This window comes from Peromyscus leucopus, chromosome 7 (assembly GCF_004664715.2).
Source record: "Peromyscus leucopus breed LL Stock chromosome 7, UCI_PerLeu_2.1, whole genome shotgun sequence".
Classification (NCBI taxonomy): domain Eukaryota; kingdom Metazoa; phylum Chordata; class Mammalia; order Rodentia; family Cricetidae; genus Peromyscus; species Peromyscus leucopus.
Genome location: NC_051069.1, coordinates 19,440,023 through 19,452,206, shown reverse-complemented (window position 1 = coordinate 19,452,206; position 12,184 = coordinate 19,440,023). Strand labels below are relative to the sequence as shown.

The window sequence follows — 12,184 nt, the reverse complement described above, 5'->3', positions numbered from 1 at the left end:
AGCTAAACAGCAAAGTTAATATCTTACCAAGGTCACAAATGACTAGAAACATAAGAATCATTAAACACAAAATTCAGAAGGACCTTGCTTAGTCTGTTACCACACAGCATTCAGAACTTAGACATACACCATGCAGTGGCCTCTCTGCAATGATGGAAATATAAATGATGATAGTGGCAATTCAACCAAGAAGAATATACAAAAGAATAGTTGAAGAAGAAACAGGAAAAAAAGCCATAATGTTAAAATTAATACCCAGAGGCAGTTGTAGAGATGGCTCATCTGTTAAGAGCAATTGCTGCTCTTACAGAAGATCCAGATTCAGTTCTCAGTAACTATGTGGCAGCTCACAACCATCTGTTAACTCAAGTTTCAGGAGAATGTAACACCTTCTTCTGGCCTCCAAAGGCACTGTAGCCATGTGGTATACACAGAAAACATTCATTCACATAAAATAAATAGTACCCTGAGACGCTCTCCTAAGCTCCAGCATCTGATCTTTGTGCTGTTCCAGTTGTCTTCGAAGATCCTTCAATCCTTCAAGCCTGGTCAGTGGAAGTGGATTGTAAGCACTTACTGAAAGAAAATGGTTAATTTCCTAAAAGACAAAATCAACTTAATATTAGTTGAGTATGCACTGGCTAAGTGTGAAAAATAAAACAATAAAAGAAAAAATATTAAGTAGTTTCTAGATACTGAAACATGGAAGAACTATGCTCCTTCTTCCACTTTAATTCTGACAATGTTTTAAAGGTTTAAATTCTAAGAGTCTCTTATCTACATCAGATGTCAACACAATAGACTTCAAGACTGCAACAGCAAGCTGAATTGGAAGGAAACATCTCAATTTTTATTTACTTAGTAGTATAACCTGAATTTTATATCTTAATGCATTAAATGTTTTTAGATTGATAGTCTAATAGAATTTTAAAATTATAACATTTAAAAGAGAATAGAGACAAACTGAAGTTTATAAAAGATTAACATGCTAAATATCATCACTAATATAAACATTATTGACCCTCAAAGAAAAAGGTGGCAATTTTGAGATATTAATGAACCATAGGACCCTATTGTGCTAAAATTAATAATACTTTGTATTATATTCTTTGAATATTCAAATTCTTCGTCAGGAAGCTTTGATATCTATACTTTAAATGCAATGCAAGAAGATGCATAATGATCTGTTTTGAGGGGCTGAAGAGAAGGCTGAATTATTAAAAGAGCTGGCTGCTCTTGCAGGGTACCTGGGTTCAGTTCCCAGAACCCATGTCAGGTGGCTCAGAACTATCTATAACTTTGGCTACAGAGGAATCTGAAACCTCCTGTTGGCTTCCTTGAGCATATGAGGCATACACACACAGACACGTAAATTTAGAATATATATGTATATTTTAAAAGATTTGGATTTCATTTAAGAAGGTAAATCTCATGTATTACTTTTACTACAACAGAAAGTGTTGTCTTTATCAGTGGAGCATTAAAGGTTTTAAAAGAAATACTACTGCCTATATTCTGTAATACAAAACTATAAATAAAACTTTTATTACCTCTAAGAGTGAAAAGGGTCCTCCACTATATTTGATTTTCTGTTGAGTAAGTCGCAAATTCTTAAAAACAACATGGTCAGGAAAAGGATCCAAAAGTTTAATCGTGACAAAGAGGTTTTCATTGTCCTTGTTATCTATCACCAAGTACTTCAACAGCTCCAATACCTAAATGATTACCAAAGGACAGGGAGAAAAGCCTTAATTGTATTCAGAGAGCCAAATCTCATTATAACTGATAAACCTCTGATAATCTAGAAATGGTCTAAAGGTATATATGGTACTCATTTATTGGTATGTATGGCTTCAAAAACTAAAATACGTACAGTGCTATATATACAAAGCGGGCATAACAAACACAGTGTTAATGGAACATTTTATATGGGACCTCACATACCATAATAGTGAGAACTGCTCAGTCTTCTACATTTCAGTGTAATAGACAAAACTATCAGATTTATTAGATCAAAATTTCCAATGGCTAGGTAACTGATTTCAAAGATTAATCCACTAATAATGTCTTCCCCATCACTTATCAAAAAACATTCCCATTAAAACTACTAATTATACCAGGTAAACTTAAAGCATTCAATTCCTAAGAGTATCGTTTATCTCAAATACTCCTCTGTAGATGAACTGGGAAATTACCTGTTCTTGAACCTCCTGATAATCCACAAGTGGTATAAGTGTGCCAACAATAACATGAAGATGGTTTTCTAGAGCATCCTTACAGTGAGTTACAGCTGTATGGCAAACTCGACTTAACAGGTCACAACAAATGGAAAAGCTACGCAATGATATATCTGTGAAATGAGAAGGCCTAATAGGAAAAATAAATTAAAAAAAATAACAAGGTCTAAGAAACTACTCTGAAGTACTATTCAAGTCATTTTTACTCAACATCTCTAATTCTGACATGGCTTGACAAAAATGTCACTTTTATATCTAATACTTCAATGGTTACAATCCAAAAAAAAAAAAGCATGTCAGAAAGATACAGAATATGCGGCCTACGCACCTGTTTTCTGATAAAATTACTGAAAAACAAGTAAACTGTCAGTCTGTTCAAAAAAGAGATCCAAGGATCACTGCAAGCCCGCAAGCACTGAAGGACAGTCCCAGCAGTCATTTTGTAATCCCAAGTCTTATTCTTTTTCTCACACTGTCCTCATCCCCAGTCTTCTGATAGTGCTCCTGATAGTCAAGTAACATCTGAAAGGTACTATCCAAAAGAAGGCAAAGAAAGCCAGCTGCATTGAACACACACAGCAAGAAAACCATTGACAAGACAGCTACTTGATAACAGCTGGTGTCTGCAAAAAATAATAAGACAAGAATGGAAGGAGGAAAGGAAGGAAGGAGGAAAGAAAAGAGAAGAAAATGAATAAAGGTCAAACAAGGTGGGGGTGATGGCTCAGTGGTAAGAGTGCTTACTCTGAAAGCAGGAGGACCTGGGTTCCAATGCTAAGCACCTATATAAAGAGCCAGGCATGGTTGTTCATGTCCATACCACAGGACTGGTGGGCCAGGAGCTTGCTGACCAGCCAGACTCGCTGAAATAGCCAGGTTCTCACCTAGTGAGAGATGCTGTCTAACGGAAATAGGCGAAAGGAGATAAAGACATAGTATGCCCCACTCTGGCCTCCTGCACACCCATATTCTCAACATACATGGAGCAGCATTCAGAGTCAAACCTTAGGGAAAATCTGATTTCAACACTTAACCTCATTATATATGAAGTGGTCAGATTTTATCAACAAAACTGTAAACCATGTAAAGAAATAAAGCATGGAATATTCAGAGGAAGAAAACAGAAACATTTCCTGAAGAACTTCAGACGCTGGAGTTACTAAAGAAAGAATTCAAAATAATTTTAAAATTTAATTAAACACTGAGACTACAAAGAAGGTTACCAAAGAACAGACAGCAGGAATATGGATGCAAAAAAGATCTACGGACACTAAGTTACAGTTGGGGAACAAGACATTCCAGTGTGCTACAGAAGAGGATAACTGCAGATAATAATTGTATAGATCAAAAGCTACAAGAAAGGATTTTGAATGCTCTCACCATAAGAAAATGATGAATGTTTTTAAATTTCCATTCTTTGAAGACATAAAAATATGACAAACCTCTGGAGCTAAAAAAGAAAAAGGCACAGCCAAATGAATTTATGAGAGACTATCCAGAGAATACAGGCCTGCAGTTCTTGTTATTTGGAAGGCCAAGGCAAGAGGAATTCCTGAACCCAGGTGTTTGAAAGCAACATAGCAAGACCCTACTACTTCAAAACACTAATGAATAATAAGGAAAGAAAAACTAACTTAAATATCAAACTTGAACAAGTCAATAACAAGTAATGAGACTAAATAACAAGTCATCCAACAATAACAAAGCCCAGGACCAGATGATTTCATTAAACTAATACTGACTATTCTCAATTATTCAAAAAATTAGAGAAAAATTCTGCCAGTTCATTGCACTAGACCAGAATTAGCCTGATATTCCAACCAGACAAGTACATAATAACAACAAAAAACTATAGGCCAATATTCCTGACAAGCAAAGATACAAAAATCCTCCACAAGGTACTAACAAACCAAACCCAACATCACACTGCAGAGATTAAACATAATCAGGTGAGGTTTATCCCAGAGATGCCAGGATGGTTCAACATACACAAATCAATAAAAGTTCTAAACCATATATCAACAGAATTAAGGATAAAATCTATGATCATCTCAACAGCAAAAAAAAGGAATTTGAATAAATTTAACAACCCTCCAAGGGAAAGAAAAAAATCTGAAGAAAATAGATATTTTAGGAATATACTTCGACAAAATAAATGTTACACATAAGTTCACAGATAACACAGTGAACGGAGAAAAGCTGAATAGTTTCTCTAACGTTTTGAAAAAGACAAGAACTTCTTTTTCACCACTTCTATTTCAAGGCTGTGGTAGAGCACACAGGAAAGACAAATAAATTAAGTGTATCCAAACTAACAGAGAAAGTAAAATCATCACTATTTGTAGGTAAACTTAACGGCTCTACAAAAACAACAAACAAACAAAAAACTCTACTAAAACTAATAAATGTATTCAGTAAAGGTACACGTTATAAAATCAACATAAAAAGAAAGGTAGGATTTCTTCACACTGATAATGAATAAAATGGAAAAGGGGGAATGTCATTTATAATCACTACAAAAAATTTTAATCTAAACAGGAACAATCTCCACAAAACAAAAACAAGAAACTTATTAAATATTAAGGAAAGAAAGTAAAAAAGGAAGAAATCCTATAATCACTGAATCATTATTAAAATGCTCACTCTACCCAAAGCAATCTATGTAATGTAATCCCTAAAGACACCGGTGGCTCCTTAGAGAACTAAAAATAAATAAGCATTCTGATTTAAATAGAGCACACACACACACACACACACACACACACACACACACACACACACACACACAAATCTCAAATAGCCAAAGCAATTTTGAATGAAAAGAACAAAGCAAGAGTATACTACTACTTTTGATGACACAGACATAGTAGCCAAAATAGAATGAGATTATCATGAAAATGTACATACGGACCAATGAAACAGCACAGAGTGTTCACCTACAATCCCAGGATGCAGGAGACAGACAGGGATACTAGGAGCAAGCTGGCTACACACACCAGCAGGCATACTGGTGTGTTCTGGTACCATTAAGAGACCATGACTCAAAGAAGGAAGTGAAAAACAATTGAGAAAGACTCCTGATGTCAACTTCAGGTCTCTACATGCACTCCTGCCCAACATGCATGTGCTTGCACACACAAAAGACTAGCACACACAAAATACCGCTAATGCGTCAGTCTAATATATTATTTACCTTTTGTTGATATAGTGAATCAAAGTATAAATAACATCTCGAAGAACAAAGGCCCAAGCTCCTCCCAAGCTACTTTTTATATCTTTCAGTAATAAACTGACAAATAGGTGATATATTTTAAGAATTCTGTGCTTTTTGTAGACATTATTTGTCTCAGCTGCTTGTTCACAAATGGCCAAAAGAATTTTCTGATAGGAATCCTAAAAGAGATACACATTTAGAAAAAAATTTTAAAATCAAATATATTCAGCTACAACCAAATAGTTTATACATTACTAAATGATCATTTAGATACAGGCTTGATATCACATGCAAAATATTATATTAAAATTGTTAAAAGTCTATTTCACTTTATAAAAAGTTTCCACATTAGTTTTCAGAAAGTAAACTGAAAGTCAATATATTATGATGAAACAGTAAACACGTTCCCTGAACTAATTAATAAAGGTAGGGTCATGAAATCCTGGCCTGATATATAATACATTTAGTTAACACTGACTAAAATACTAAGATACAACTTGTAAATCAAGTGTTTTCCTTTTGAAATTAGTCAAGTAAGTTTTCATGCCCCTCCAATATATTTAGATTTTTTTTTTAGCTGAAAAGGACTTTTCTTATTAATTATTATACTATTAATACAATATGTACTTACAGGGATTTTAGAAAGAATTTCTAAAATGCTTTTAAACTTAGTTTTATGACAGTTACTGATATAGGCAAATGTTGCTTTAATAACATGTGATGGAAAATAGGGTGGATTAGGAGCAGGATCCAAATCCCTAAAGGAAAAAAAAAAAGGTAGTATTTTCAAAACAAAATTAATGAATTTTTAAAATCACAAACAATAAAATATAGTTTGCATACATGAATCTTCCCCGTGGACATAACATCAGATAAATTTGTTTAAAGTAATTGATTTATTTAACCTTTTATTAAGTTAATGGCAGCCCCAGAGTTGGGACTCAGCAAAACTTCCCTTCAGGTCTGATTTACAACTCTATACTATACTAAAGACCAACAGTATCTTTTTTTTTTTTTTTTTTTTTTGGTTTTTCGAGACAGGGTTTCTCTGTGTAGCTTTGCGCCTTTCCTGGAGCTCACTTGGTAGCCCAGGCTGGCCTCGAACTCACAGAGATCCACCTGGCTCTGCCTCCCGAGTGCTGGGATTAAAGGCGTGCGCCACCAACGCCCGGCAAGACCAACAGTATCTTAAGCCAGGTGACGCATTAGATTAGTAACATTATTTACTATATTATAACACAATTATAAACTCTAAGTACTTTCTCAGCATTACTACTAATTTATACGCTTGGCACAGTCAGCACTTTTAAAAAGTGAGTATTTTTAGCAGGGCACGATGGCACATACCTTTAATCCCAGCACTGGTGAGGCAGAGGCAGGTGGATCTCTGAGCTTGAGGCCAGCCTGGTCTACAAAGTGAGTTTAGGACAACCATCACTGCATAGTGAAACCCTGACTCACAAAAACAAAACCTAAATGAAGTATTTTAGGGACTGGGGAGCTGGCTCAGCAGTTAAGAGCACTGACTGCTTCTCCTGAGAACCCAGGTTTAATTCCTAGCACCCACATGGTGGCTAACAACTACAACCACCATGGGATGTGGGTTGGAGGAGGTGTTCTAATGCCCTTTTGTGGCCTCTATGGGCACCACATGAACAAAATAGATAGATACCCATGCAGGCAAAATACCCATAGACAAAAGAATAAAATATTTTTAAATCTTGTTTTAGAATTAAGATTTTTCAAGTAGCTTACAATCAAGCAAAAAAAAAAAATCACTCTAATATTCATACACAACCAAGTGATTTCATATCTAAATTAAACTAGACAGCCAGCTAAGGAGCACCACAAAGAAAGGAGACAGAGAAAGGCAAGACGTGGCTAAGACAACCAGTAATAAAGAGAAACAGTCTCAAAAGGCATTAGGTAACTCAATGCTTAAATACCAAAGAAAGGAAGAGTGAAAAGAAACAGGCTAATGGGTTCCCCCAAAAAGGTCAGCTAGAAAGAACAAGTACAATAGGAAGGCTGCAGTGAAGGAGATAGGTAATTAAGGTGACTCTTAAGCTACAGCTAGCCCTCTAAGGAATGGACATACCCTGAAAAGTCACCAAGGTCAGTGTTTTGACTGGCATCAGACTCAGCTGTTTCATGTAATGTCATCAGTAACTCCACCACAATCTCTGGTAAGCTATTAATGAACACTTGATCAATCTGTAAGGATACAAAATTAAAATATATTAAACATTTTTATATCTATGATTTTCATAACAGCACAAAGGGTATGTATTAATTCCTTACTTCATAACTATAAAAAGAGACAAGCCCAAGTTCTGCAAAGAAAACCTCTACATTTTCTTCTACTCAGCCAATCCACAGACTGAAATGAGCATAGGGAAATCGTAACAAACCAACCCTCCTTACTTCAACCTTTCTATCTTATAAACCATTTTAACAGAATTTGGATTTAGCATTAAATTTCTCAAACTATAATTCTCCAGCTAGCCAAGTTCCATAATCTACACTGTTCCTCGCTTTGCAGTTTATTTTTCATTCTTTTGCTAACTCTTTAATAATCTTAACTATTAAGAAATCTTTGTGACTAGCAATAAGCCCCTTAGCTACCCTGTACTCTTCTGGTATCAGGTGATAATCCCAAAATCTGAAGCCAGGATCACCTTTCGTCAATACTCACTAAAATGACAACTGTCTAAGAGGTAGATTTCTCACCAATCTGCTTCTGCTACAGGTAGCCTCACAAAGGGCAGAAATTCTCCAGGATTGCCAGCAAGCATCCAGGATCCCTGGCTCTGGGGTCACATGTGTGAGCTGCCAGCCAAGTCCAGCTTTTATGTGGATGTAGGGATATGAACTCGGGGTAGTCATATTTACACAGCAAACACTTTACCAAACCATCTCCCCAAGCCCCATAACCTTAAATTTTAAATCTTCCATCTTTTCTCAGTAAGGGGTAATGGCAGATAAAAACTGAAGCCACACCTGTTTTCCTAGGAAGTCTTCACTTTTAAGTGTATCATAGACCTTGGTGGCAGTCTCTCTATTCTGTGTTATGCTGCTGTCTCCTGTGCCCTCATAGGCGAAGTAAGGAAGAATGTGCACAAGAATCTTTGGAAAGCAGTCTATCAACAGAGTTTTCCAGCACTTTTGAATCTGATTAGCAATGGACTTCACCTCATCAAATTGACTTCTAATCACCAAATGTGGAATCAAAACCTTGTAACAATATCTGAAAATATGTAAATTTAAAATTTAGGTTATAAACATTTTCAAAGTAAAAATTTACATTAAAATAACAAAATGCTTTAACACAGTGTTTAAAGTACTATTTTAGATTCTTAAATATTCTTTTTATATTTTTAATTTTTTTTAAATTTTACATATGCAGGTGTTTTGCCTGCACGTATGTCTATGTGCCACTCGCATGCCTGGTGACTATGGAAGCTAGAAGAGGATGCTGGATCTCTTGGAACAAAGAGGGCATTGGATCTCTTGGAAAAGAAGTTACAGACAACTGTGAGCTACCACATGAGTGCTGGGAACTGACCTTGGTCCTCTGGAAGAGAAATCAGTGCTCTTAACTGTTGAGCCATTTTCCCACCCCTAAATCATTAAATACTCTTATTCTCATTTTACAAATGGCAAAATTAAAGTAAGGAAAATATAAATAAAAACACTTAAAAAATACTTTATTCTCCCTCCCCTTTTTCTGAGACAGTCTCACTGCATAGCCCAGGCTAGCCTGGACTATACTTATATAGGCCATGCTGACCTCTAAATTGTGGGAATCCTCCTGCCTCTATCTCTCAAGTTCAGGAACTATAGGCATGAGGTATGCACTACCATACCCAGCTAAAGAACTTTCATGTTTTTATACATAACCAACTTAATGCAGTATTGTAAGATCAAAGGTAAAGCAATTTATAAATTCAAAGAACAAATACATAAGTTATTGCAAAAAAGAATGGATGATAAAGACCATCAAATGTACTTCTCTTTTTTTGGTACAGGGTCTTCTGTAGTACAGCCTGGCATTGAACTCCCTAAGTGCAGAAAATGACCTTCAATTACTGAGCTTCCTTTATCTATCGACCTTCTCAGTGCTGGGATTATAAGTATGTACCACCATGCCTGGTTTATGTAGTCAGTGCTGAATCCAGGACTTTGAGCATGCTAAGCAAGCACTGTACCAACTGAGCTACATCCTAGTATTTTGCGATAAGCTTTGAAAACTCATAGAAATAATGATTAAATAATCCACTATCAACCAATAAGAAAGATATCAACCAGGAAATAATTACCCATTAGTAATTTATCTTTGATTATTTTCCAAAGGAAGATACTTGTGTGTAAGTCAAGATGCATAAGGTAAGCTTACTCAAAGATACACAACTGATTACTAATATTGCTACCAACAAATCCTAAGTTCAAATACATCCTTATATACATTCTCAATGTCTTTTCTTAAAAACCAGGCAACTTCCTACCTGTGGCTATGGATATGAGGGATGGGAGAAGGGTTGTCAAACACTACTGCACACAACATATATATAAACCTACCTATAGAAATCCTCAACACTTGTGTAGTTTAATAAAATAAAAGGAAAGGAAGATAAGTTGTATTCAGTATCTTGAAGGTTCAGCCATTCCAAAATCAGGTAATCTAGATGAGAAGCCATGAAGTCTTCTAAACATCTACACCCAAAAGATTCAGAGACTTTCTCTAAAACCTGCACAAAAGGAAAATGTGATGTTTAAGAAAATGGAAACATTCATCATTTCAGATTGTTAATATTTAAAATAGGACTTTGTAGCAGTCACTTAATGCTTTTCTACCTTGACATCTTCATCAATGGCATAGGGGTAGTAATAAATGAGAAAATGGAAATGTATTCATTATACTGCTGTGGCTATTGCTCTGTATAAATAAAATGCTGATTGGCTAGTAGCCAGGCAGGAAGTATAGGCTGGACAAGCAGAGAAGAGAATTCTGGGAACAGGAAGGCTGAGTCAGGAGACGCTACCAGTCACTGTCATGAGTAACAACATGTAAGATACTGGTAAGCCATGAGCCATGTGGTAGGGTATAGATTTATAGAAATAAGTTAATTTAAGATGTAAGAACTAGATAGCTAGAAGCCTAAGCCATTAGGCCAAACAGTTTAAATAATAGAAGAGTCTGTGTGTTTATTTTATAAGTGGGCTCCGGGACTGCCAGGGCGTGGCGGGAGCTGGAGACAAACTCTCCAGCTACAAATGGCGCCCAATGTGGAGCATGAGCCCATGACCCTGAGATTAAGAGTCTCATGCTCTATTGACTGAGCTAGCCGAGCACTGTATCTAGCACATAGAAAACCCATAATAAACATTTAATAAATCATAGCATAATTTTATATAGTTGACTATATCTCAAAGAAAAGTCTAACGAAAATTTAATTTTTAGGCTCACATCCAAATTTTTAAAAATCCAAAAACATGCCACTCATTTTAATAACAGTAAGTAAAAGGTTAACTCATTTAAGACCAGTTCCCCTAAAGACTGACGTACAATAAAGCTCCATGGAACCTACGCTGGTACAAAGTTAATTGACTATCAGTCCATATTCACCACATTAAAACCCACAACAAGAACTTGTAGAGGTTCCCAAATAACAAACTTGGAGTGGAAGAACAGGAAGGGCTACCGTATTCTACAAAAATGGGATGATAAGTTTGCAATGACTGATTCCAGACCTCTTCTCTAAATGTAACCTAAAAGCCACATTGTCCTCAACTTTATTTTCTGGCCTTGTTAAATCCCAATATGCTGCTCTACAATCTATGAAGCAAATGCAATCAAAAAGCTCCAAATGTTTCTATCAATAAACAGTGTTCTAGAAAACCTGGTCTGTGTGGAGACAGGCCACGCACTATTGCTACTTCTCAATGAGTGCCTTATAAAATGCTCTTAAACTGACTAAGAAATACTGAATATTAATATACCACTTAAAGAGTTATTAAGTTTGGCTGTGGGAAAGACAATAGTTCAGTGGTAGAGTGCTTACTTACTAAGTACAAGACTCTGGGTCCAAGCCCCAACAGTGTAAAATACACATGTATACATGCAACTAAACTTGTTTCTAATATTCCCAGTCTAAAAAGAAATTGTTTCAAAGCATCAAATGACACACACAAACAATGTGAAAGTATTCATCATACCTTTTTCACAAGATGAGGTTCTAATCCATTTTCCTTCACAGATTTACACAAGGCAAACAGAGCCTGTTTTTCATAGACAGGGCTACAGTGCAAGACCACAGCTGTCACCATCAGTAAAACAGACTTTCTATTATGAATCTCATCCGGAAGATCAGGGTTCTGAGGATCACATGACTTCAAAAAATTGTAAGAATAATGACATAAATATATTAAATTGATAAATCAAACAAGCAAGCTCAAGTATTCTCTAACCTCTTAATAGCCTGCCAGGCTTTAAATCTTATAGTAATGAGCTAAGAGGAAAGACTTGAGAAACAAGCTTTTGTATAGTTAAGAAAAGCTGCCATTTCCTAAGACCGAAGGGAAACAATTTCCAGAAGGGATGGCTCACTTTTTTTTTTTTTTTGTTTTGTTTTTCGAGACAGGGTTTCTCTGTGTAGCTTTGCGCCTTTCCTGGGACTCATTGGTAGCACGGGCTGGCCTCAAACTCACAGAGATCTGCCTGGCTCTACCTCCC

At 35.9% G+C, this 12,184-nt stretch overlaps 1 protein-coding gene across 1 annotated transcript in view; it reads right to left on the bottom strand.

Annotated features, from left to right (window-relative positions):
* Atm (ATM serine/threonine kinase) overlaps positions 1-12,184 on the bottom strand; it is a 112,787-nt gene that overhangs the window by 55,812 nt on the left and 44,791 nt on the right. Inside the window, exons 24-32 of the mRNA XM_028864961.2 lie at positions 11,668-11,841; positions 10,030-10,199; positions 8,452-8,698; positions 7,550-7,665; positions 6,083-6,209; positions 5,431-5,630; positions 2,196-2,367; positions 1,551-1,715; positions 466-598 (exon numbers count right to left, since the gene is read on the bottom strand). Of these exons, the coding sequence (XP_028720794.1) occupies positions 466-598; positions 1,551-1,715; positions 2,196-2,367; positions 5,431-5,630; positions 6,083-6,209; positions 7,550-7,665; positions 8,452-8,698; positions 10,030-10,199; positions 11,668-11,841 (1,504 nt within the window). The remainder of the gene's footprint in view (positions 1-465; positions 599-1,550; positions 1,716-2,195; positions 2,368-5,430; positions 5,631-6,082; positions 6,210-7,549; positions 7,666-8,451; positions 8,699-10,029; positions 10,200-11,667; positions 11,842-12,184) is intronic.